Source organism: Mustela nigripes, chromosome 3 (assembly GCF_022355385.1).
Source record: "Mustela nigripes isolate SB6536 chromosome 3, MUSNIG.SB6536, whole genome shotgun sequence".
NCBI lineage: Eukaryota > Metazoa > Chordata > Mammalia > Carnivora > Mustelidae > Mustela > Mustela nigripes.
In genome coordinates, this window is record NC_081559.1 from 72,999,421 (window position 1) to 73,026,703 (window position 27,283).

General features: G+C 42.1%; 1 protein-coding gene across 12 annotated transcripts in view; it reads left to right on the top strand.

Annotated features, from left to right (window-relative positions):
* OSBPL6 (oxysterol binding protein like 6) overlaps positions 1-9,355 on the top strand; it is a 204,188-nt gene extending 194,833 nt beyond the window's left edge. For all 12 annotated transcript variants that reach the window (XM_059394230.1, XM_059394235.1, XM_059394238.1 and 9 more), the window contains 4 exons: positions 36-180; positions 2,244-2,370; positions 3,830-3,952; positions 5,445-9,355. In XM_059394230.1, coding sequence (XP_059250213.1) covers positions 36-180; positions 2,244-2,370; positions 3,830-3,952; positions 5,445-5,553 — 504 coding nt within the window. In that variant the 3' untranslated portion in view covers positions 5,554-9,355. The remainder of the gene's footprint in view (positions 1-35; positions 181-2,243; positions 2,371-3,829; positions 3,953-5,444) is intronic.
* Positions 9,356-27,283: the final 17,928 nt, after the last annotated feature.

Sequence of the window (27,283 nt, forward strand, 5' to 3'; positions counted from 1 at the left end):
AATTGGATGTTTCCACTGGGGTTTGGTTTTTCCAGGTGAATTATTGGAATTCTAATGTGAATGAGGTCCAGGGGGTCGTGATGGATCAGGAGGGGAAGGTGGTGCACCGGCTTTTTGGGAAGTGGCATGAAGGGCTCTACTGCGGCGTGGCCCCCTCTGCAAAGTGCATCTGGAGACCAGGTGAGATGGGCAGGAGTGTCTTGTGTTCGGAGGGCAACTTGAGTGACAGAAGGAAAGCAATGTCACATCTCGGGCGGTTCAACATAGGCGTCTTTCTTTTTTTTTCTTTTTAAAGATTTTATTTATTTATTTGTCAGAGAGAGAGAGAGAGAGAGAGACAGAGTGTGAGCACAGGCAGACAGAATGGGAGGCAGAGGCAGAGGGAGAAGCAGGCTCCCTGCCAAGCAAGGAGCACAATGTGGGACTCCATCCCAGGATGCTGGGATCATGACCTGAGCCAAAGGCAGCTGCTGCTTAACGAACTGAGCCACCCAGGCGTCCCAACATAGGCTTCTTTCATTGTGAGATTAAAATCATAGATGCTGGGTGCCTGGGTGGCTCAGTGGGTTAAGCCGCTGCCTTCGGCTCAGGTCATGATCTCAGGGTCCTGGGATCGAGTCCCGCATCGGGCTCTCTGCTCAGCAGGGAGCCTGCTTCCTCCTCTCTCTCTCTGCCTGCCTCTCTGCCTACTTGTGATCTCTCTCTGTCAAATAAATAAATAAAATCTTAAAAAAAAAAAAATTTAAAATCATAGATGCTTAAGGTAAGCATATATTTTACACTTAACATTCAAATGAGGTAAATCCCAACTTTTGATAATTAGGAATTATGAAATTGAGGCCAAATCTCTGACATGTGATCAGAGACGAGGCTTCATGTAAAGCGATTCTAAATGTAATGCCTACATTCAAAAGTGAGGTTTGTTGGGGCGCCTGGGTGGCTCAGCGGGTTGAGCCGCTGCCTTTGGCTCAGGTCATGAACTCGGAGTCCTGGGATCGAGCCCCACATCGGGCTCTCTGCTCAGCAGGGAGCCTGCTTCCTCCTCTCTCTCTGCCTGCTTGTGATCTCTCTCAATAAATCTCTCTCAAATAAATAAATAAAAATCTTTAAAAGTGAGGTTTGTTTATTAAAGAGTTCACACACTTGAACTATTCAAACTTAAATCCTTACTCATTTATTCTCTGTTCTAATAGAACAAGGGGATAGCCTACAAACATCTCTAATCCACAAAGTCAATAACTTAACCAGAATAAGTGATCGTCTTACTTGGGCAGCAAAAAGCTGCAACATGTTGACATTTAATAAAAGATAATTGAGAGTCCTGGTAATACACTAGCAATAATTGAATATTAAGGATAAATACAACAAGTGTCCGCATGATATTTATTTTCATTGCAATTTTGTCAGTTAAGTCCTAACTTTAAAATTAGTTGGTTTTCTAAGAGACCTCAATAAGTATTTCAATTTCCTGCTAGTGGAGTGGTTAGTTCATTCAGCAGCTATTTTTTGAGTAGTGACTATGCATCAAGCTTTACTCTGTAAGAGCTTGGAATACACCAACAAGCAAAGTATACAGAGATCCTCCTTTGAGTTTCATTAAAGAGTGCCAATTCATATTAATTTAGATCTGCATTTTTTTCTGTTTCTAAAAGGAAGTAAACTGTGTTTCTGGTGAAATCTTAATGTTCCTAGTTCATCACCCTGGGATTTAGTTACCCATTTGAACATTTGAGAGAAAAATGATGGCATTGTTTACCCAGTAAAGAGTACTCTATGTACAAAGTTTTATTTTAAAGGCTGGATTTTAGGGGTGCCTGGGTGGCTCAGTTGGTTGGGGGACTACCTTTGGCTCGGGTCATGATCTTGGAGTCCTGAGATTGAGTCCCACATCGGGCTCCCTGCCTGACAGGGAGTCTGTTTCTCCCTTTGACCATCCGCCTTCTCAAGCTCTCTCTCTCTCTCTTTCTCAAATAAATAAAATCTTTAAAAAAATATAAAAAATGTAAAAATAAAGACTGGATTTTATTAAATATATGAATCTACCAGTTCTAATAACTAACACCAAGTTTCCTTAGCTAGGAAAACACAGCCAATTTAATTGGCTTAAGGAAAATCTTAATCTGATTTTTAGAACTACAAATTTAGTTACTCATGTGGATGTTAATTAAGCGCCTGGGTTAAGTCAGCCTCTGCAGGCTTCCTTAAACCTCTCTGCCACTCACGGTGGTTTATTGGCATTTCAGGTTCCATGCCAACCAACTATGAGCTCTACTATGGCTTCACGAGGTTTGCTATCGAGCTCAATGAGCTAGATCCTGTCCTGAAAGATCTCCTTCCGCCGACAGACGCCCGGTTCCGGCCAGATCAGAGGTGAGTAGGACAACCGTGTTTGAAACGGACGCTAGATGATGGTGTGGCGCTCTCGATGCCATCGAAGCTTATTTTCGCCCCCCTCATTTATGTATTCATGGAGTCATTCCTGAATTCCCTCATTCCCTTAGTCACTCCACACTATCTGAGCCTTCCACCCTAGCTAAGAAGGTCTTCGCGGGTGATCGTGACCGACACTTAGCTCAACACAGTTTCCCATAGAAGATAACACAGTTCTTAACGAAAGGTTCTTGCCGCCCTGCCCCAGACTCAATGGGCGGTGTGCAAATTCATGAGCTTGCTCCCCTAAAACCTCCCCCAGGGTTTTCCCCTCTGTACTTCTCCTACTCTGTCACGTGGACTAGCTTTTAACCTGATAAAGAAGATGATGATGAGTTACGGGAGCATCTAGAAGTGCTCCGAGTCAAAGTCTGGAGTTTGTCCAGCTTGCTTTTGATCCCACGGGATGTGAGACGGACTCAGAATGCAGTCCCTTTAATACCTTCTGATTCTTAGTTTTTGTTAAATAGTTCTATGTGCATGTTGTTCATACCCACAGAGTTAATTATACCTTTTCCAGAAATTCTGTATGTCACACAAATTTCCCCCAAGATAATTTTCTGCGTCCAGTGTATCTGTGGCTGTGTGTGTTTTGTGCCAAGATGTTCGAGGGTTAAATGTCTTACTCTTCAGTCCTCTTACACCATGCCCCACCCCCACCCCCTGCCCCTGGAAGGGGAGGTCTCATTGTCTGACATTCCATTGAATCCCTCTTCTTTGCTCTCATTTTGAAATTTAAATGTAGGTTTTACAAAACACTACCGGTTCTGCCTTTTCTTTCTCGATTCCATTCCAATATTCCCTTCCCGAATTTCATTTATGATTCGTCTCCTTTTTGTGGGCTTTTGTAATGTCCCCCAGTGTTAGATTCTCTTTTTGTCACCCGTTTTACTCTCTCCAGTAAAACGGGTGACAAAAAGTAAAACAGGGAAACTCCTTCCCTCTCGGGCTCTTCTAAAAATAGGTGGAGAACAGCTAACTACCATCCTCCCTCCTCTGGCCTTGACCAAGTGTTTTTCAGGTAATATGAAAAAAGGAGCCCAGCCCTGTACTTCATATTGTCCGGAGCCCGGGCTCTCCCATTATCCAGAAAATCTCAAGTTAGAGAACCCAAGAGAGCACAGGAGAGTCTCCAAAGCCAAACTCGTCCCCTTCCACCCCTATGTTTGCACTGCTGTAACACAATATTTCAGTTGACGTATACAGCAGGTGTGTGACTGGTGGGCAGGCAGACAGAGGTAGCATGGCCTGGGGGAGGGGCAAGGCGACATTATCAGAGTATGACTCTTCAGCATGTTATTGTCTCAGCAACTAGAAGGTAATTTTATACAAGACGGGATTATTTTTTTTTCTCAGCAGAGAGGATAACATATTAGAGGGATAACTGTGTTCTGCTTAGGTTTTTGGAAGAAGGAAATTTAGAAGCTGCAGCAGCAGAGAAGCAGAGAGTGGAGGAACTCCAGAGATCTCGAAGGCGCTACATGGAAGAAAACAACCTTGAACACATACCAAAATTTTTTAAGTAAGTTCATGCCCATAACAAGCTCATGTTTTGCAAATGATGGCCACCAGCCATGAGAAACCCCAGGTGAAAAGAGAAAATGAGGCATAGTTTAGTATGCGAGCAGCTTAAAATTAAACTGATTAGGGTAACTTTGGTTTTGGTAGTGGAGGTATTGGACTAGATCTTGCACTTGTGAACAGTCTGTAAACATACAAGTCAGTTCTCTTCCACGGCTCTTTTCTTTTCATGGACAGCAGGAAGGGTGAGGGCCTTGCCCACAATGCTCTCTCTACTTCAGCTACAGCATTGAGAATGGTGGAAACTTGTTTCCACCCCTCAGCTCAAGGCCACAGGGGGACACCCACTGCCCACAAGGTCATCCTGGCTTCATTAGTGTCTGATTTTATTTCTGTCGTACGGGGCTTATGTCGTTCAGATTTGGTCCTTCTGTGGTATTGTCATGGGTGATTATTACAGGATTATTTGAAGGATTATATATAAATCACACAGATGAAGCTGTGTTTTCCAAATCCATCTGTTACCCTCCAGAGCCAGGACATATCAGCCCAGAATAACCTCCTATCCTTTAGAATTGCCCTCTCATGACTGTCTTGGGGAGGAATGCAGCCTTGCCCTTTTGATGTTGAAAGTGCACTCTGGTTGTGGACCATGCGGGGCTCAAGCACTACTGTTCCCTGCAAGCGAAGCAGTATTCTTGTGGGTCTGGGGCCTGAAGCTCTTAGTATAGAACTTGTTCGTGCTTTTTCTTTCTTTCTTTTTTATTTATTTACTTACTTTTTTATTTTATTTATCTTTTTTGGGGAGATTTATTTGAGAGAGGGAGAGCATATCAGGGGAGGAGCATAGGTAGAGAGAAAGAGAATCCAGAGCAGCCTCCGCACTGAGCTTGGAGCCCAATGCGGGATTCGATCTCACAACCTGAGATCATGACCTGAGCTGAAATCAAGAGTCAATGACTGTGCCACGTAGGCATTCTGTACCTGATTTCGGGGGTGGGGGGAAGTTCACTCTCTAGCCTTGCCTAGAAGTGATTTATTTGTGCCCTTTGTCCCTCTCCCCATGACCCCATCCTATTTCAAACAAATAACACAAACAAAACGGAGTTTCTTTTTGGTCAAAAATAGTAAAGACAGGGACACCTGTGTGGCTCAGTCAGTTAAGTGTCTGCCTTTGTCTCAGGTCATGATCCCAGGGTACTGGGATTGAGCTCAATGCCCGGCTCCCTGCTCAGCAGGGAGCCTGCTTCTCTCTCTTCCTCTGCCTGCCGCTCCCCCTGCTCATATGCTTGCTCCCTCTCTCTCTCTCTCTCTCTCTGATAAATAAATAAAATCTTTAAAAAAAAATAGTCAAGTCATCAATAAACAGATAGGACACTAACTGGATTATGGAGTACCCCTTTTCCATACACATCCTATCTACGGGAGAGGGTCCAATGACCAGGCCATCTTGATGTGATTTGTGTCTAATGTTGATTTTTGTATTTCCACAGAAAAGTTATTGATGCCAATCAAAGAGAAGCCTGGGTTTCTAATGATACCTACTGGGAGCTGCGGAAGGACCCTGGGTTTAGCAAAGTAGACAGCCCTGTTCTTTGGTAAATGGGGAATGTAGAGCTAGCCAACATATCACGCTCTGAATGAATAAATAACTATGCACAATTATGTTTCCTAGAGCTCCGCGTGGTTTCTGGGTCGACTGAAAACCGACCGTTTGCTTTTCTATTCATCTTTATAATGGACTTTCAGAAGTGCATTAGACGAGGCCCCTAACCACTTTTGGATCCTTTCTGTTTTGCTGCAACCATATCCCTTAAAAAACATCCACGCCCTCCTTGAGAAGCTGAATAAAAGGAGCAGAATACAAAATCCAAAGTCTGAAGTGTTTGTAAAGAAAACAAACTGTAACTGGTGCTTAAAGCTGATCCAGAGAGCTTAAAGCAACACGACATGTAAACCACGCGTTCGGGCTTTGTGTGGAAGTACCATACCCGCATCATAGAAGCTCCTGGGCCACGGCAGTCGGTCAGCTCAGACTTCGAGTGTGTCTGTTGGATGTGGTGTACTTGTGCTGACCTTGTCAAAAAAGATGTGATACTCCTCAGACCCTGTTCCATCTGTACGCCATTGTTCATGCCTTAAGAAATGCAAAGATGTACAATAAATCATTTTTTAAATGTGTGCTCATAGGTTAATGTGAGGGACGGCTCTTTGGAATCATGGCGTGATTCACTTTCTGGGATCAGAACAAGTAAGAGACTAATGTAAGTGGATTTTCAAAAAGTAAACTACACATGCTTTTCTTTGATATGTTAGTTCCTGTATCATCTGTCTGAAGGGCAAGAAGGAAAAGGTGTGCTCAGTAGATCTCTGTATTCACATTGCTCGTCAAGTTCCTGTCCTGCGACCAGATAATAAACCCTCTTCCACCTAATCTCACAGTGTGCCCTATTCTTTGGCAATATCTGTATTTGATTTGAACACTTGGCATCAGTATTAAAACCGTAGAAGGAAGTAACAGAAAGCCTGTGGGATTTCTGCGTGGGCTTAGGAGTCACTGCAAACGGAGCTATTTTTGAGCAGAACACAACCTAACCTGCATCTCGTCCTGGGCCCAAGCCGTGGGCACTCGCGGAAACCCACTGGGAGCAGAAGCGGGAGTACTGGTAGCTTATTTGCATTGTTTAAATGAGTTCTATGCAAAACCATATTTTATATTCCCATCAAGTGATTCTGTATGATACGTAACGACCTGTTAGGCATTTGCCTTGCTATTGGCAGAGATAATAAAATAAGCTAAGGAATTTATCCATCCCAACAAAAGCCGGGGCGGTGGGGTGGGGGGAGGGGAAGGGCAGAAAAATGCTTTGCATACTTCAGGATTTGTTTTTTCTTCCAATATACAGAGGCTTTTGTAAGAAACTTGCATCAGTGTTCCTGAGTTTCTGCACGTAGATGACTATATAAATGCCTGTATGTTAAAAAAAAAAAAAAAAAACTCTTCTGAGTTTTTCCTAGAGAATTATAAAATTACATATGCTTTATTCTTGGAATCTTACCATCAGGTTTTAAGTGCTATTTTAAATTCTGATAACAAGGTTATTGACATTTTACATTTGGTTATGAGGTGTTGATTTTAGTGTTCTTTCTCCTCAGCAAAGCATTCCTAATGAATGACTAACCCACTCTGAAACCCTAACCACTGCTGAGAGCGGAAGGGAAAACTCCGGAGTTTCCACTAGGTGGAGCAGTGTTTTAGTTCTGAAGCTCATCCCGCCCCCATCCACTCTCCCCACCTTGTATGGAGTCCCTACATTATGTGTGCTGTAGGGTTTAAAGTGAAATTTCCTTTTCAATAGTAAATGCCCTAATCCATCGCCAGATCTAAGCATTCCACTGGAGCAACACCCTCCCTAGAATTCTCAATGCCTTTAATTCCCATATTAAATCTATAGGTGGCTTGCCCCAAGGTAGTAAAATTATTCCCTTGTTATTGATTTTTTTTCTGTGCATTCATCGTGACGTCTTTTTATCTGCATCCTGAGATACATGCCTTTAATTTTAATTAGAAATTCTAAGTCTAGTTCTAAATTCTAATTCTTCCCCGTAGAAGTCTGTTCTCCCACAGTTGGTAAAGCTTTAAATACTATTTAAAGGGGTTCTGGTCTATACTTAATAGCACTTCCCTCAACAGTCTCAAAATATGTAGCCTAAAAATAAGAAGAGAATTCTGCAAAGCAAAGGTACTGCGAGTAAAGAAGTAGGAAGGTGAGGCATTAGGTGACTGTGAGTGTTATCAGACAGCTGGAAGAGGGCCCAGGGCCCATCAGGGAAGCAACTACCATACCTGGTATTTAGGCTGAAATTGAGAAAAAGAGTAACGACTAGAAAGGACCTTCATTAGCCAAGTTCAAGCGACTAATCAAGTAGGTAAATGTTGGTCAAAGCTAACCTGAAACTCTGATTGGGATTTCAAGATGAGAATGGGAAGAATGCCACGTTAATGAAAAGCACCACATTTTATAATATTCCAGATTTAGAATCTATTTTGAGATCCAGACATCCTGATTAGATTCCCAATTCAAGTGATCAATTAGGTTTTAAGTAATATTCCTATAATACCTGATTCACAATTCTCCCTATTAAGTCTTCATGCCCATGTAATGGTCCCATTCCTCCCCACCCACTCCCTGCCCTACCCCCCCCCCTTTTTTTAACTTTTGATTGATATCACGGTTTTAGAATTGTCAGACTTTCTCTGTTTGGGATTTTCATCCACATAATTTGGGGGCTTTTGAGACTAGTTTAAACAGCAAACAGAATAAATGTTAGATCATTCCCGATAAAACCTGACTTATTTCTTAGAATTTTATATAAGCCTCTTTGTTTCAAGGGTACATTTCTTATTTGTTTTTCCCCAGAACAATCTAAACCAGAGCAAGACTTAATATATCTTTATACCTCCCCTGTGATTTATTCATCAGCTCCTTCATCTTTCTGAGCTGGTCATTAAGGAAAGCAGTAATAAGTGATGATGGCCCTGTGGATATGGCTAGACCGAGCAGATCGATGGCACACACCAGCACTCATAGAGGCCGACCAGAAACCAATTATTTTGCTTCCATATGCTGCCACCCAGGGTGCAAATGTACTCTCAGAATTTGCTGTTATTTTTTTTTAATTAAGTCATTATTTTTCATGGGTTACTTACAAGTAGCCCATAATTTCCAGGCAGTTGTAAAAACAAACCTCATTTAAGATACCTTTTAATATTGCCTATCAATTATATGTGACATAAAAACTACCAAATGTATTTACCAAGGAAGAGAAACCAAGGGGTCGTCCATACAGAGGATGCCAGGTTGTTGATTTTCCAAACCTTTTGCTCCTCTTCATTGTTCTGGTCCCCGTGCCTTTCAGCAATCCCACTAACCAATAGTGTTAGCCCCTGCCTGGAGGAGCACTTGGAAGGCAGGGGTTAAAAGAGGAACCTGATCAGTGGTTTGCTTAGTTCTGGTTACGGCTATGGCTGGAGAAGACTTTATAATCATAATCTAATGTATAATTTTGTTATTACAAAAGTTAATTCTCCATCTTGTCTAATCTTGTTCCCTATCATCCTGGATAATGAAGTGTTTGGGGGAGCAGAGCTCCTCACACACCAGGGGGTGTAATCAATGTTTGCACTTGGCTCAAGTCATTATATTATGAATGTGGCACAGTAAATAAAGTTTGTGTACAAAATACTAGTTTCTTTCTATGGGAGCCATTATGTTCAGGATATATATAATGTATCTAATTAAACAATTATGAATCTATCTTGTGCTCTAGAAATGTTCTTTTGGGGGGAAAGATGAAAAAAATGTAATTGGAGCTAAGATTAAAGTGTTTTGGTCTTGTTGGGGTTTTGTTTGTTTGTTTGTTTGTTTTCAAAAAGCTTCCCAATCATTTGGAAGTACTGCTTATCAAAACATGATCAAGCCCTCTAGATTTTTATAAAATTGATACCTTTAAAGTATACATTACATGAATCTTCCATTAAGCCTGACTGTTTAGCTTTAATACATGACTGTGAGAATGCACCTATGTGACTGAATTGTAAGAACTTCACTGCAACCTTTGCTATTAGAGAAAATGGTAAACTGCTTAAGAGGGTTAGCTTTAATTCTTTCAAAATGAGATCTAAAAACAGAATTCTTTAAAAATCGTTGTGATGAAGCAGCATGGCCAAAATTTGGAGCTAGTGAAGCCCCATGATTAAGGCAACTTACACGGGCCAGTTTCCTGTCTGTTACATGCATCCTTTTGTTTTCCAAAACCACCATCCTTTTTCTCCTGCCTCTGGTCCTAACATAGCGAGGGGCAGGGATACACATGTCTATTCTTTTGTACTGTGTCACTGAGTATGGGAAAAATATGCAGAATTTATGCACAGTTGCAGGGAACCTCTGCATTAACCCTCCGTGGAACATTAATAAATGTTCATGGATTTAAAATTGCCCCATAATTACATATTATTCGTTCCTTGGTTTCTTCAGATTGGTAGGAAAAAAAACATAAAACAACAATTTCTTATTTTCTGCAATTTTTCCCCATTATGCTTCCTTCTAAATATACACTAGGGCAATGGTGATTAAAAGAATCTTGAGTTTTCAGAAAATAAGATACAATTCTTTGAGTCCACCCGTTTCTTCTTTAGGTTAATAAGGTAAGCAACAATTTACTACTGTTAAACAGAAGAATGCTAAACTTCTTTCATCGTAGGCACCAACTTCCCCATCCCCATTTATCATCATCCAGTTATTTCTTTAGGAAATGATGTAGTTGCTAGAAACTTTTTTCAGTCATTTCCAGCTTATTGAGCTAGAGCTGGCAAAAACTTTACATGTATGAATGAGTAATTTGATACATTTTGACATATATACATTCTTGACACCATCACGACAATCACAATAACATAATCCATCACCACCAAACATTTCCCCCCTTTCTCTTCCCTCCCCTGACCTTCCCCACCTGCCACCGCAAGACAGTCATTGATCTGCTTTCATTACTTCTTAAAACTCTGCATATTTTCTTGTCTTTATTGCATATGGGACTTTTCTAGAAGACCATGTGCTTAGAGTAGATATGTGCTACCAAACACCTCCTGTGCCACTACCCCAGTATTCCACCATCAGTACTAACACATTATAAGAGGATCTCATTAAGTTCTAGGTCTGGTGGCCAAGTAGAAATTTTCAATTTTAAATAGAAGACAGTAAACTATGTTTCGTATCAAAATGGCCGTTAATGAACTCATTTCCATCTTTGGAGTGGGGGGTAATCCACAATAATGATAACAATGAACTTGTTGGCAGTGCTGTGGAAACCCTGGGAAGGGTTTTCGTCTTGCTTGTAAGGAATGCATCACTGACAAAGGCTGAGAATCCAGAATGACTGCTCTAGAAATGATGGTGTCTTGATAAAAATGACACAGGAAGTAGGCTTTGCTGCTTTCTTTTTTTATCAACCTAGCTCCACTTTGGGGTCACAAACATTTGAAGGCTCCGGGGCTCAAAAAGGCTGCCTTTCCATCTTTCCGAATGCACTCACTCCTCATCTGGAAATCAAGTAAGCCTAACTTCCAGAAAGTTCATGGAAATGAAGTAACTGCAGTCCAGGTTGCTTCCTGGCATTGGCCTCTGTGCAAGTTGAGAGCTTATTCCTTCTTTCCTGCCCCGCAAAGCTTGTTGCTCAAAAGTAGAAAACTTTTCCAGAGACCGTCAAATACAGCATGATTGACATTAAATGCTAATAAAGAAAAAAGCCAAGAATGAATAAAAGAGAAATGGAATCTGAGAACAAAATGTAGGCTCCCTAAATGGACCAAGGGTCATTCTCCGTGGGGGCATGCGAGTGGATCCCAAGGGGCCAAGTTATTGCCTTGGATGTTTATTTAAAGGCAAATTCCTGAGCTTCCCTCTGAAGATTCTGAGCCCCTAAATCTAGGGTGTGGACCAAGAATCTGCATTTTACCAAGCATCCTTGGCCCCTAAGAAATTTTGAGGCAGATGGGAAACCTTCATGAGCATGGGCTAGCCCCACAAACCACTTCCTGGTTCCTGCTCCAATCTCAGGATTTTTTTGTTGTTGTTGTCTCATAGCGACATTTAGGAGTCAACAAGAAAGTCTGCTTCAAGGAAGAAAAACTGACTAGAGCTCGGTGACTTGTGACTCACCCACCATGCGTGGCTTCTTGTCAGTTTGATGGCTTCTGTCCTGAGGCCAGTGCTGTGATATGGACATGAAGAGGAGGGAGGACAGAACTCTGAAGCCTGAAAGATGAGACTGTGTTAACCAGAGACCATAAAAGTCTGTTCTGGAGAAATTCTAACCTGCCCAGATAAACAGAACTTCTACTCTTCAAAGCAATGGACCAACCTCTTCTGCCTCACCTTCCCCTTCCTCTTAGATTTGGTTCATGCCTCCAAGGGAAGTTTTAAAATTGGTCTCAGGAGGATCTCCTGGCTGGTGGAAGCCCACAGGGAAATTCTGTGGCAAAGCACGCTTTTGGTCACCTGACAGATTTTCGTAACGAGGTATAGCAGCAAATTCTTTATCCACCTCAGCTTCTTCCCTGAAAATATTATATTTTTTAAATTTTTGTTTGAAAAAAACTCCACTGTGAAATTATTCTGCTTATAATTGAACGTATAAAGGCAATAGTCATACTGTTAGTTTGCATATGGTCATTTTGAGATAGAAAAATTAAATTTTATCTTATATTAGGAGTAGAATTTCAAGCAACTTTCTACAGAAAAAATAGCATATAGTTAAATTTCCTACTGAAAGGGTAATTATTCACTGAAAAATACTGTCTGATCTGTGTCACCTCAAAATAAGAATTGTGCCTCTTCGATGAATGTTGTGTACCAGAATGTTACATTTGTAAGAGCACAGGAAACTCAATAAATTTTAAACTACATAAAGAGGCTTGAGTTTTGTGTGTAGCGTGGTCTAATGACCTGTCCACAAAATGAGTAAATATTTGTATCTCCAGCAAGAGACTTCAAGTTGGATTTAAAGAAAATTGAATACTTACATTGACTACATTTTCAGCTCATTTTTTCATATAGCAGCGATGCAGAAACTATGTTCAAATCAAGTACTAGGACAAAAGACTTCTCCCTGAGTTTTGAACTTATGTATATGAAGACGTAGGAAGCTGGTTTCAGTTTTCTATTTTGTTTCTAGATTATAGGAATAAAAGTGTATGCAGTTCTTAAACGCTACAGGAAACTCAAGCCCACACAGATGAGTTTTTCCATTACTGGGCTCTTGTGAAAACCCCTAGGGATTGGCTTGTCCTCATCCAGTAGTCCTCCCTCAGAAAGAGACTGTTCATAGGGAGTGTTTTCTGTCACTGAGGAAAACTCTTTCAATAAAATAGTGACAGTGTATGTTGTTTTTAATCTTTGTGCACATTGGGGGGTGCCTGGGTGGCTCAGTGGGTTAAAGCCTCTGCCTTCAACCCAGATCATGATCCCAGGGTTCTGGGATCGAGCCCCGCATCGGGCTCTCTGCTCAGTAGGGAGCCTGCTTCCTCCTTTCTCTGCCTGCCTCTCTGCCTACTTGTGATCTCTGTCTGTCAAATAAATAAATAAAATCTTTTTTTTTTTTAAATGTGCACATTGTAAGCAGAAGATTTCTGAGTCTTGACCTCCAAATCTCTGATTTCTTATAAAGAGGTGGAGGAGGAAGTATTTTCAGAGGCAGTGTCAAAGCAATATATGATACATTTGGTCACTACAATCCCCAATCAGTTTCCTCTGAAAATATTGGCAGTTGCCCTATTTCGATCCTGCTAGAATACGTTAAGTGCATAGGACTTTCAGCAGCCCGGTTCACTCTGGGGTGTTCCTGGGGTGGTGTGTCATCTTGACGCTGTTCCACGGACATGTGAGGGTCTTGTCAGAGCACCTCTTGGAGTTGGGGTCCCAGGATTAGAATGAGAAATGTCCATGTGGGTGGCAGAGCACTCAAAGACATTTTCCTTCTTTGCGTCTTTTGCTGTGTACACCCTAGAATTTCTCAGAGAGATAGACAGAGGAAGAGGAAGAGAGACAGACTGAGAAAACTCCAGATACAAAGGAATACCCCTCCCCTTACAAAATAAGCAACAGGAAAGCAAATGCAAATTAAGTAGCAAAGAGACACAGTAGATGAGACTTTTATTTGCGTAGTTTGTGATTATGGAATCATGGTTGCCCTGTCACTTCCCTGGTCCAGGGAAGAAACCACGCCAGAGAATGAACCTCTTGAGAGTACACATAGCCCCGCTGACACGACACTATAACGGATTTGTAGGGAGTGATTTCTTGGTGTCATTTTAGCTTCCTGGGTACAAAATACGGGTTCACACTGGGATAAATACAGATGAGCCCCTAACTAGGCCACAACACAGTATCTAATGACACGGGGGGATGGCAGGGTGGGGAGCACCCCCAGCGTCGCTTTTTAAATCAGTAACGTTCGGGTTTGTAGTCTCAGCCCTGAGAGTTCAAACTCATTTTCTAAATTCCTCACAAATTTGCCAGAGTTAATGATATTTAATGGAATGTTCTCAACTTACTCTGTTCAGAAAAATGTGTTTTTCCACAGGCAGCCTAGCTCAGCTGATGAAAATGCCTAAAGCTAGCGTGGCTAGAACCCCTCAGATTATTCATTATTCATTGAGATGTTTTATTTTTCATTTGTTAGCATTTAGGACAGATCCCAATGACAAAACTATGTGGGTGGTATTGTCCATGCTTTAATGTTGACAATTCTGGGAGGCCCTGTCTCTCCGATGCATCATCTCACATGGTGCTGCCTTCCCAACAGATCTGGGGAACCACAAGAAAGAAATTTTCTTCTTTCTAGCCAGTGGGGGAAATTTGCAAAGCTGCTAATTTATGAACAACGTCAGTGGTTTTAGAGCTGTCCCAGACTCTACTTTTGTAAGTCACAATTATGAATTCTAAAACCTAGCTGTATGAGTTTTCTATTGGTGCTCTAACAAATTCCATGAACTTAGTTGCTTAAGACAACAAATATTTATTCCTTTATGGGTTCTGGAGGGGTAGGAGTCCAAAATAAGTCCGACAGAGCTAACGTCAAAGTGCTGGCCCAGTTGGTCTCTTCCTTGTCTTTTCCGGCTTCTGAGGGCAGCCTGCATTCCGTGGCTTGTGGCCACATCCCTCTGATCTCTGCCTCTGTAATCCCAGGGCCTTCTCCTCTCATGTAGTCAAATCTTCCTCCTGGCTTTTATTAAAACACCATGATTATATTGAGAGCCCACCCAGACGATCCAGGATAATCTCCCCATCTCGGGTCTCTAATATAATCAGATCTGGAAAATCCCTTTTGTCATATGAAATAGTGTCGCTCTCGGCCCGCAAGAACGACACTGAGACATGCGTGGAGGCAAACTTCTTTAATGGCTTCTTTTTATCTTCTTCCCCCTCTGGCGCAGCACAGCACGCAGCTCCCGCCGCCCCGCTCGGGCGTCGCCACCGCCTCCAGGGCCGTGCGCCGCCCCTCGGCGCCCGCCGCCGCCGCTGCCGCCGCCACCACCACCGCGGCCGCCGCGGCCATGGTCCGGGCTGCGGCCCCCTCCAGCTGGGAGCGGCCCGGCCTGGCTCCCGGCGGGCGCGCCCCTCTACAAGTACATTCAAGCATATATACACCCGCAGCTTAGCCCGCCTAGCCAATCACCGCAGTGCTCATGCACCTCCCGCGTGAGTGGACCTAAATGAACAGCCAATCATATTCAGTCCCTTACAGCTCTTATAGTAGGCCTCCTGTACTGGCTCCCGACAAAATAGCATACCCAGATTCCAGGAATTAGGAGAAGAACATCTCTGGGGGACACTATTCAGTCTACCACAATGACTAACAAGTAGGAGGAGGTGCGTTGCACAATGCAAACGCAGAGAAAGTAAAAAATCTCTCGTTCAATAACAGAGTAGCCAGATGCTCAAGACATCGAAAATGATTCTTTCACAAAAATCTATCACCTTTACCTAAAATAGTGCTCGTCATATTGTAGGTGTGCAAGAAATACGTATTAAATGAATGAATGGATGGATGCAGCTCCCTGTGGAGATTGCCAACGGAAGAAAGTGTAAGTCTGTGGAGAAAACTTTGAATTTTTCTTATTACATTAAAAATAAGCAAGTATGTGTTGAAACCTTTTTTTTTTTTTTTTTTTTTTTTTGGTAAAAAGGATTTTCCAGTTCTGTGAAAGTGATTAATTCAGTTAATTAATTGGGAAAATAAAATCTGTAGCTGTCAGAGGCAAGGAGCCTCAGTAACATCCATTCCTGAGTAAACTCATTCAGCAAGGCATAACGCTCTGGAGTTAAAGGAAGTGGGAGCACAGAGCACCACATTGTCATGGGACCATCTTTAGCAATGACCCGCCCCTAGTCTTTTCTTTGACTTCTCCCACCATACTGTACCGCATCTGGGAGCCACTCTTATGAGGGTGAGTGACTGAGGATATCATCCTAAATTTAGACTCATGTCGCTGCAATAACTGGATGACTCCATATGGCACTAAATAGATTGGACTTTGGAATAGCCAACCCCTATTTCAATTAAACCCTGGTTTAAAGCAGTAGAAAAACCAAGCTCCCGTAACATTCTTAACTTGAAAGAAAAAGATTTGTTTGAATTGGAGAAGTCCCATCGTTTATAAATGAGAAAACGCTTCTCTCAGCCCTCCTGTCTAAACAAACTCACTTTCTATTCTCATTGGCTTGTCTCTAATGAGACAGTTGGGATTAAAAGGTAACCTCTTATTCAGACATCTGGGTGGCTCAGTCGGTTAGAAGGCTGCCTTCCGCTGGGTTCGTGATCCTAGGGTCTCGGGATCTAGTCCCGCATAGGGCTCCCTACTCAGTGGGGAGCCTGCTTCTCTCTCTCTCTGCCTCTGCCTGCTTGTGCACTCTCTCTGTCTGACAAACAAATAAATAAAATCTTTTTAAAAAAATTTTTAAAGAGGTAACCTCTTATCAATCCTATCCTTGGGGACCAGAAGGAAAATTTCACAAAAAATCACAAAATAGCCTGTGTGAACTTTAAATTAAGCCCTTATAAGTAAGAATATAAAAGTAGTAAGGAAACTCCACGGTAGCAAGTATATGCCTGTATGCTCCATTGACGGCATCATTACACAAATGAGAACTGACCGCAGATGTGTTTTCTGTGTTAAGGTGAGAGAGAGGAGTAGTTCATATAGAGCAAGTGGCATCTGTTGTCTAGCACCAGGAGCAGGAATCTGAACAATTCTGCCAATGCAAGTCAGTTTTGTTTTGATAACCTGTTAGTGAAACAAAAATCCTGATGTTTCAACACAGTGGGTTTTTTCCTCTTGTGTTTTTCCCTTGGCAAACATCCAAATGAGGCAAGAACCTTAGAAAGTCAGGGTTGAATGATAACAGGGGCACCTGGGTGACTCAGTCGGTTAAGCACCCAACTTTTTTTTTTTTTAAAGGGAGGTTTTCTTTCTTCTTCTTCTTTTTTGTTTTTTTTTTTTTAAAGATTTTATTTATTTACTTGTCAAAGAGAGATAGGGAGAGTGCAAGTAGGGGAGCTGCCGACAGAGGGAGAAGGAGGCTCCCTGCTGAGCAAGGAGCCTAATGCAGGGCTCCAACCGAGGAACCTGGGATCGTGACCTGAGTCGAAGGCAGATGCTTTACCAACTGAGCCACCCAGGTGTCCCAGCATCTAACTCTTGATTTCAGCTCAGTTCATGATCTCTGGGTCCTGAGATCAGGCCCCAAATCGAGCTCTGTGCTCAATGCAGAATCTACTTGTCCTTCTCCCTCCCCACCACCCCTGCTTGCTTTTGCACCCTCTCTTTCACATGAATAAATAAACAAACAAATAAATAAAATCTTAGAAAAAATGATTACAGAGCATGCAAATATCTTCATATCTCTTATCATTTCTTATCATCCACACAACCTTTAGTGCCCACAGCCATTGTACTAATACTTTTCGCTGTGGAGTCTCTTTATCCCAAGTGGTATCTTCTCCTCGGTGAGGAGTCAAAACATGAAAGAAGAAATTTGTCTTTCTCAGGAAATTTGATGATGAATATGTGGCCTGCACAAAATGTTTATTTTTATTTAAAATATTTAAATAAACATTTAAAATGTTTATTTTAACATTGATCATCCACCACTGGCGATTTCACCCACCACGATGAAAACAATGACCACATTATGGAAACAACGAAGACCATCCACATGAGAACAGAGGATATTTATTCAGATCCTGCTTTAGCAAGCAAGGGAGCCACCATCACTTGCATTTGGCAGAGATGGACTCGGAGGCAGACAGGGGAGTTGGGAAGTTCTATACTGAAAAGAAATTTCAGATATACCTAGATGGAAAGTGGTTGGCATTGGGAAGATGGAGGCAGGCTCACTAGAAACAATATAACTTATTTAGCTTGGGAAAGCATATTTGGCTTTCTCTGGTCCTGAGTTGGAAACTGAGGCAAAAGAGGGAAGCTGGAGCCACAGACTGAGTCCTGAAGTTGTGGGCTATTTGGCTGATGGTTGCAGAGGTTCTGGCTGAGAGTTCTATTCTGGCCATTGTCTGTTTGTGCTTTCAGTCTTTCAACATGAAAGCCAGGTTATTAAAACAACAACAACAACAACAAAACAAAACTCCAGAATGTCCAAGCCTGCAGAAGACGCATCAGCATGTACTTGAAAAGTTAGTTGTTATTTTAAGAACACTGTGCCTGAAGATCATGATCTAGCACGTAGAGCAGCTGAAGGTGCATTTTCATATTATTCTGTGAAACATAAATTTTCATTTAAGTCACGTGTCTCTACCTTATACATCTGTATCCCTCACGCTTTCCAAAATCAGGTTCCTAGAAGCCCTTTCTTCCTGTTGGCTTTTTGGTTTTCTGAGGGGCTAGGCCTAAAAAGAGGACTTTGAAAAGATAAGGAAGGAACATACAACTCAATAATAAAAAAAAAAAAAAACAAGCAACGGGATCAAAAAATGGGCAAAGGGCTTGAATAGACACTTCTCAAAAAAGTACACAAATAGCCAACAAGCACATTAAAAGATGCTCAGCATCGCTAAACAGGGAAATGCAAATCAAAACCACAACAAGATGCCATATTAGTCTTATTAGGATGGCAATTCTTTTAAAGGAGATTTTTTTTTTTTTTAAAGATTTTATTTATTTATTTGACAGAGAGAGATCACAAGTAGGCAGAAAGGCAGGCAGAGAGAGAGAGGAGGAGGAAACAGGCTCCCTGCCGAGCAGAGAGCCCGATGTGGGACTCGATCCCAGGACCCTGAGATCATGACCTGAGCCGAAGGCAGCAGCTTAACCCACTGAGCCACCCAGGCACCCAGGATGGCAATTCTTAAAACAAATAAAAAATAAAAACAAAATAACAAGTGTTGGCAAGGATATAGAGAAATTGGGACCCTTGTACACTATGGGTAGGAATGTAAAATGATACAGCTGGTGTAGAAAACAGTATGGGAATTCCCAAAAAATAATTAAAGTTGATCATATGATTCAGCAATTCCACTTCTGAGTACATGCCTATAAAATTTGCTATGGGCACCATAATACAATGCCTCACTCTGGGTGACTGAAACAACAGACATTTATCTTCTTACAGTTCTGGAAGCTAGAAATCCAAGATCAAGGCTCAGGTGGGTTTGGTTTCTTCTGAGGTCTCTCTGCTTGGCTGACAGATGGTCACCCTCTTGTTGCCTCTTCCCATGTTTGTGTCTCTGTATATGCCTGCCCCTGCGGCATCTCTCAGTGTGACCAAATGTCCTTCTTAAAAGGACTGCAGTCAGATTGGATTAGGGCTCATCCTGATGGCCTCATTTTGACTTAGTCACTTCTTAAAAGGTCTTCTCTTCAAATACAGTCACACTCTGAAATACTGGGGGCTAGAATTTCAACATATGAATTGGAGGGGGACACAATTCGGCCCCTAACTATACCCAAAATAATTGAAATCAGGGTCTCAAAGAGATATTTGTGCATCCCTGTTCATACCATCATTCGCAATAGGTAGAGCCAATGCAAGGGTCCATCAATAAATGAACTGATCAAAAAAATGTGGTAAACACATACAGTGGAATATTATTCAGCCTTAAAAGGGAAGAAATTCTGATATGTGCTACAACGTGGATGAAACTTGAGGACATTATGCTAAATGACTTCAAACAGTCACAAGAAAGACAAGTACTACATTCTACTTCTATGAGGCACCTGCAAAATTCATAGAAATAGAAAGTACAAATTCATAGAAGTAGAAAGTACAAGGGTGGTTGCCAGAGGAATGAAGATCTGGTATTTAACAGGTATAGAGTTTCAGTTTTGCAGGATGAAATAGTTTCGGAGATTGGTTGCACAACAATGGGAATCTACTTAACACTACTGAACCCTACACCTAAAAATGGTTAAGATGACACATTTTATGTTATGTACATCTTGCCACAATTAAAAGACTTTTAAATAATAAAATGAAATAGAGGTATATGCACCTTGTGCCATTGTTAAATTTCCTGGATTTGATATTGTACAATAGTTATATGAGATGTAACCCTTTAGGGACATGGGGTGAAGGCCTCAGGGGTCCTCTCTGTACCATCTTTGCAACTTGCCATAAATCCATAATTAATGTCAAAGCAAAAAAGTTGTTTTTAAAAAATTGCATTCTTGTGTTTAAGAAGGAAGTTATAGATCGCCAGTTGAGTCTCTTGGGCCAGCATAACAGAACTTCACAGACACAGAGATGAAAGGGTCTATTTAACCACAGCCTGCCCGTGAGGGTAACTTTGATCAGCAAGAAGCTCACAAGCTGGGACCCAGCAGGACCAAGTAACCCATGTACTGATTATTGCAAGTTATTAGCCGTCAAGGAAAGGAGAATTAACATGCTTTCTTGTTGGCACTGGGGCCTTGGTAATGGCTTCCTACTGAGAAGAGTCCCCAACAATAATTCTGCATGTCGAATGCCTCATTTACCCAAAAGTAAACCACAAGCTATAGCCCAGATTCTCTTCATGTACATCACTCAGTATCACACTGTGAGGGCTCAAAGGGCAGTGTGGCTTCAAGCCAAGGCCAAAATGCAATGGTAGGTTTTTCCCTCCAAACTCAGACACAAGGTTTGTCCCTTCCCTCGAAAGAGAGTCAGCCTCCCCTCCCCCAAACTGGGGTCTAGAATTGTCTAAGAGTTATGGGTGCTATCGGTCTCAACTACCAACTTTCTCAATTGTGGCAGCTCAATTTTTTTTTAAAGATTTTATTTATTTATTTGACGAGAGAAAGATCACAAGTAGACAGAGAGGCAGGCAGAGAGAGAGGGGGAAGCAGGCTCCCTGCTGAGCAGAGAGCCTGATGCGGGGCTCGATTCCAGGACCCTGAGATCATGACCTGAGCCGAAAGCAGAGGCTTAACCCACTGAGCCACCCAAGCGCCCCTGCGGCAGTCCAATTTTTAATGGCAGTGTTGGAACTGTTATCTAGGACTTTATCTCATTTTTCACCTGTGATTCGAATCTCAAACTCTCCACTGTAATGACTGCCTCTAGAGGAAATATTCCTAGTTGCCTGCTCTGAAAAGAACTCTCACATAAGGCTAGTTATAAAGAAAACTGAAGGCAGATTTCTTCTTTCATGGTCAGTAACCAGGGTTGTTTCATAAGCATACGAAGGAGAAACATACTTCCCCATTCACCACAAGCAAACATCCCCATAAAGGGCCCAATATTGGGACTTAACAAAGACAAACAGATGATCCAGCTTGTGTGATCTCGTAGTGCCATAGACTGAGTATCTGTGCCTTCCCCCACCCAAAATTCATGTTTGGTACAAGTGAGAGAGTCTCCATTGTGTGAATTGTGAGTCTCAGTCCTTGGATTCCCTATGAGCTTTATGTGGGGATCCTCGCTTGGGCTAAGAGGACCAGGGGGAAGTGGCCCCCAGGTTGTTTTGGGATTGGATATTATTTGGTGTCTCTGGGAGGAGCTGCAAGGTACAGTGGGGTGGGCTCCAGTGGATGCTGTTTCTAATCATTTGGTAAACTCCTCCCACAGGTTTGGTGTAGGGGGGTTGACCCTGCAAGGTTTGTACCAAACTGTTATGGCAGCTTTTCTCTATGGTGTGTGTTTGGGGGGTGGGGGTTGCAAATGCATTATAAAGAGTCTAGGGGTTACCCTGGGGCAGATCTGGAAGAGGAGAACCCATGTTCTTCAACTGTGGCTCTGGATGCATCAGGTCCAAGGTCTTGGAAGCCACAAGGTCGTGATGTTGAGTCTGCCAGCTTTTAATGTGTAGTTTATTTACCACGCCCTTGCCTCCAGCTCTCTATCATTCCCCTTCAACAACTTGGAACTCTGCCTTGGGGCGTTCCTTCCACTGCTCCTGTCTAGCTCCTACCTAACACATTGAAATCTAATCTCCAAAGTGGTGGTATTTGTGGGTGGGACCTCTGGGAGGTGATTAGGTCATGAGAGTGGAGTCCTCACTAATGGTATTAGTGCCCTTAAAATGAAGAAGCAGGCTCTCACCAGCACCTTGATCTTGGACTTCCCAGCCTCCAGAACTATGAAAAATAAATGTCTGTTGTTTGCAGGCTGCTCAGCCTGTCACACTTTGTTATGTAGTCGCCCAAACTGACTTAGACATGTAGCATGCATCAAAAAAATTCAGCAATAATACCTGGACTCTAATCACAAAGTAAAAACAAATCCTTGTGTAAGTATTCAAAATAAATGCTATGAAAATTCTTCTACATCCATTTTAGAGCTTGCCACTGTAATATGAATCAGGCTTCCTTATCTTTCCATCTTCCAAGCTATGGTCCCCCATTCATGGCATTCAATATTTATACTCTTAATAATGACTATTAAAAAAAACTTCTCTGCTCCAGGTGCTCTAAAACATTATCTCTAATGTTCCAATGATATACACGGGAGGTATTATTAACCTAAAGTTATGGAAGCCGAGGTTCTAAGAATTAAGTCACTTGCCCAAGTTCAACAGCAGAAGAAAATTCAACAAGAAAACAAATATGGGCGATAGTGAAGGAAAATAGAATTTTTTAAAAAGATTTTATGTATTTGAGATAGAACGAGAGAGAGAGCGCACACAAGCAGTGGGAGGGGCAGGGGAAAGGGAGAAGCAGAGTCCAGGCTGAGTAGGGATCCCAATGTGGGGCTCGATCCCAGGACCCCGAGATGGTGACCTGAGCTGAAGGAAGACACTTACCCCACTGAGCCACCCAGGCACTCTGGGGAAATAGAATTTTTAAAATAGTATGTATGGATATGATTGCAGCAAAAAGAAGGAAAACCACAGATGTAAAAGGAGACTAAAATTTTAAGTGTAAACAGTGGCGATCAGGAAAGGGATTTTTTCTTCCACTGCTGCTGTAGAAAAATGGCCACAAACTTAGTGGCTTAAAACAACACACACTTGTTACCCTACAGCTGCTCAGAGTAGAGGTCCCAGGAGATCTCACTGTGCTAAAATCAATTTAGCAGCGGGGGTCATCCCTTCCCGGAGCCCCAAGGCGAGGATCCATTTCCAGGTCCTCGAGGCAGGCTCCCTTCCTTGGCTCATGGCCCCGTTCTTCCCTCTTCAGCCAGGGACCTTAAGCCTAATCCTTTTTGTGCTACCAGCTCTCTCTGTTCTCTCTCTTCTGCCTCCTTCCTCTTCAAGACTCCTGTGATTACATCCAGCCCTGCTAGATAATCCAGGATAATCTTCCTATATGAAAATCAGTTGACTAGCAGCCTTAATTCCATTTGCAACCTTAATTTCCCTTTGCCGTGTAACCTAACATATCCAGAGCTTTAGGCCTGTCCACATCCTCGAAGGGCCGTTATTCTGCAGACCACAGGGAGGGTTAAAGCCCATGGAATCCCTTCACGCTAAGCAGACAAGTGGGCCTTAGGAAGTCACTCTTCCATTCTACCAACATTTATGGAGCGCTTACAAGGCATTGGAAGCTCTTCTAGGTGTGAAGCCAGGAACCAAACTAAAGGGTTAACAGGACTAAACAAGTGCAGCTGCAACTTTTTACTCAGACCTTTTCTCTTTTGCCTTTAAAACACCTGGACGAATGGATAATAAAGGTACGGCCAGAGCAAACTTGTGCCCTCAAGTGGGGCTATCACGCTGGGATGGAGAAGTTCCATCAGAGCTGCCGGAAGGAGTCACTGGAAAGGTAAGATCGGACCTCTGAGCACACGGAAGGCAAGATGAGCAAAACCAGCTACCCCTGACCCTCCCCCTTCCAGGAGGCTCCCACTCCCGTCTCCAAGTCAGGCTGCCTTCCACGTAAACACATTCCTCGCTGTGTATGCTATGTCTCCTCTCCCAGACTGCCCTTGCAGCCTGTTGGGCAAACTCGGCTTCAGTTACAGGTGCTGCCGAGAAAATAGGACATGAGGCAGAGTGCTCTCGGTTTTCATTGGATTTACAATAGAGTTCGCCTGTATACTTGTATTACATTTTTTTAAAATCCCTGTTAAAATGAAACAGCACAGCAATATAAGCTGAGAATCTTTAGCCCCCATGGGTTCATAAAAGAAATCGTCTATAACTCCTTTTTCTTATCCTGTCCCTATCTGATTTGGCTTCAAGGTTACTTAAGTCACCCCAGGGGCGTCTGGGTGGCTCAGCATCTGCCTTCCGCTCAGGTCACAGTCACGATCTTTGGGTCCTGGGATCAAGCCCTGCATTGGGCTTCCTGCTCAGTGGGGAGTCTGCAAACCGCTTTTCTCTCTCTCTCTCTCTCTCATGAATAAAATCTTTAAAAAACAAAACAAAGCAGTAGTTGCCCCAGAATGGTAGTGGAATGGTTTTCATTCCTTCTATTTTTTGAAATGATTCTTATAAAACAGGAATTATTTGTTCTTTGAAAAATTTGATTGAACACTTCTGTAAAATTGTTTGAGCCTGGGTTTTTGTTCTGTTGAGCTTTTCATTCCCACTTCAATTTCTTTAATGGTTATGAGTCTATTCAGATTTCTGGAATTTTACATGTTTGAATATTTGTCAATTTTATCTAGGTTTTGAAAGTTATTGCTGCACCATCGCTCATAATACTGGTTTATTATTTCTTAAAATTGTCTGTGTCTGTAATTACTTTCCCCTTTTTATTATCCACTTTGTTTCTGTGCATTTTCTCTCTCCCGGTTGGTTTGTTGGTTTTTCTTTTAAATTCTGCCAGAGGGGGCGCCTGGGTGGCTCAGTGGGTTAAAGCCTCTGCCTTCGGCTCAGGTCATGATCCCAGGGTCCTGGGATCGAGCCCCGCGTCGGACTCTCTGCTCAGCGGAGAGTCTGCTTCTCCCTCTCTTTCTCTCTGCCTGCCTCTCTGCCTACTTGTGATCTCTGTCTGTCAAATAAATAAAATAAAAATCTTTAAAAAAAAAAAAAAAAAAAATAAATAAATAAATAAATTCTGCCAGAGGTCTATTAGGGTTGTTGTTGGTTTCATGCATAATCCCCAGTGGTTTTGGTTTTCTTAATGAATTCCATTGCCCTTATGTTTATTACTCCCCTCCTTGTTTTCTTTGCTGTATTTGTTAGCCTTTTGTAATCTCTTATTTCCTAAGCTTATTTCTCATGTTTTCAATCAATTATACCTGGAGCTGTACATGGTTCCTTAGTACTGCTTGTTATGTTGCATGAATTTTCACCCAGTACTTTCATGTCCCCTGCTCTAAATATTTTGGGATTACTCTCCTGATTTTGTCTTTAACCCAAATACTATATCTTTAAATTTTTAGACTTGTGAGATTCAGCTCTCAACCTGCTGTTGATTTCTAGTTCTATTTCACTATAGCCAGAAAGGATACTTTGCGTAATGCTGATTCGGGTCATGACCTCAGGGTGGTGAGACAGTGCCCCCATGGGCTCTGTCCTCAATGGGGAATCTGCCTGAGGGTCTCTCCCTCTCCCTCTGCCTCTCCTCCAGCATGTGCTCTCTCTTTCTCAATCTCTTTCTCTCTCAAATAAATAAATAAATAGATAAATAAGCAAATAAATAAATAGATAAATACAAAATTTTAAAAAAGAAAAGAAGAAGAAGAATGTCACATGCACAAGAAGCAGGATTTTGCAGTGGTGGCTAAGAGTGTGTAGGAACTTGAATTTCAGTTTTCTTATGAGGAATTATCCAGAAAGAATTATCTTCATTGTGAAATAAGTTTAATAAGTATCAATATTGTCCTGCTAGTAGCAGATCACCATAAAGTAGTATCAATAGGGGTTTTCCTCCAGATTTTATGACCCTATACAAAGGGTCAATACCAATCTGTCCATGAGCAATGTCTTCACAAAAGTACCTGTGTGGTTGTCAGTTGATAGAGTATGTTACCTTGCCTTGCCCAACTTGGCTGGTGTTGACCCTCTCTGGCAGGGCTTGCCTCAGCTTGCCTTACAGTGAAAGACACATAATAACTCTCCTTAAAAAGATGAAGGTCTGACATGAGGAAAGATGAGATTTATTCTCTGCTTCATGGAGCATACAGGAAGGATGGTGACAAGATATACAGATTTTTTATTCAACTTTAAGAAAGGATTTACCATTTTAATAGCCTTTTCATTCAACTAAATTGGAGGAAAGATTGAGTTCTCTTTCTATTCTGTCTATAGAAAATATTACACAACTTTGGTGATTCAGTGGGTTTGTGGTTTTTTTTCTGTGAGGGTTCAGACCCAGTCTGGGAGATTTGATGGCACATGGTAAAGCAGAACCCAAACATGAGATGGGAATTGTACCTGATAACCTTTAAGTTAGTAATTAAGAATGCTGGCTCAGAAATAAAACATACTTGGTCCAAATACCAGCTCTGCCACTTCCTATCATGTATAGTTTTAAGTAATCTCATTCAATTAAAGTTAAAGACTACATATGTTGTTCTCATTTTAATTGTGATATTTAGTCATTTTTATTTAATGTAAGTATTGATATGGTTGTATTTAGTTCTACAATTTAATTCTGTGGGGTTTGTTTGTTTGTTTCCTGTTTTTTGACCTCTGTTCTTCTTTACCTTATTTTGGATTACTTACACATCTGGCCAAATATTAAGTGCAAATGTGCAAGGTGAGACTCTGTTAGGTCCAGCAGAGGACAGCTGGTGGGGATGGAGGGTCAGTAGCTGAACAGAGTCAGAGGTTCCCCAGTGCTAGGAGACCTAGGCATTTGGACCAGCCAGAATGGGGAGACCTCACAAAACACTAGGCATTTATTTGGCATACTGGAGGGACTATACTTTAGAAGTAGGGCTACTCTAGGATTTAGAAAAGTGCTATTTTAGACTCATATTAGCAAAGCTTTGTAACAGCCTCAAAAGAATCAAGGTGATCCATTAATAAATTAACTGCCCTCCAGGGGGGAAAAAAAGCATTATTCTCCAAAGAAAGACAGCAAAATCCAGATTCATTGCAGAAATAATCCATTTCCAGTGAGAACTGAAAAATCTTGGCATGAACAGTTTCATCCAACCATCCATCCCCGCTCACTGATAGACCTGACCCAACCTTATCATGACTTGTACCATCCCAAGGCCTTGTCCCCGGGACCTCCCAGCAGGCTTTGAGTCTGAGTATGTCACATATGTAAGATAACATTGATCACCAACAGCTCTGTTTCCCAGTACTGGAAGACCTCTAGAATCCCTGTTCTCTGCTGGGCCTCATAGAGTCTTACCCTGCACACAGATGCCTTGGTGCTGGGGTCCATGTGCAGGACTCAGAGGCTTCTTTCTACAGTTCTCTTCCCTCTGGTACC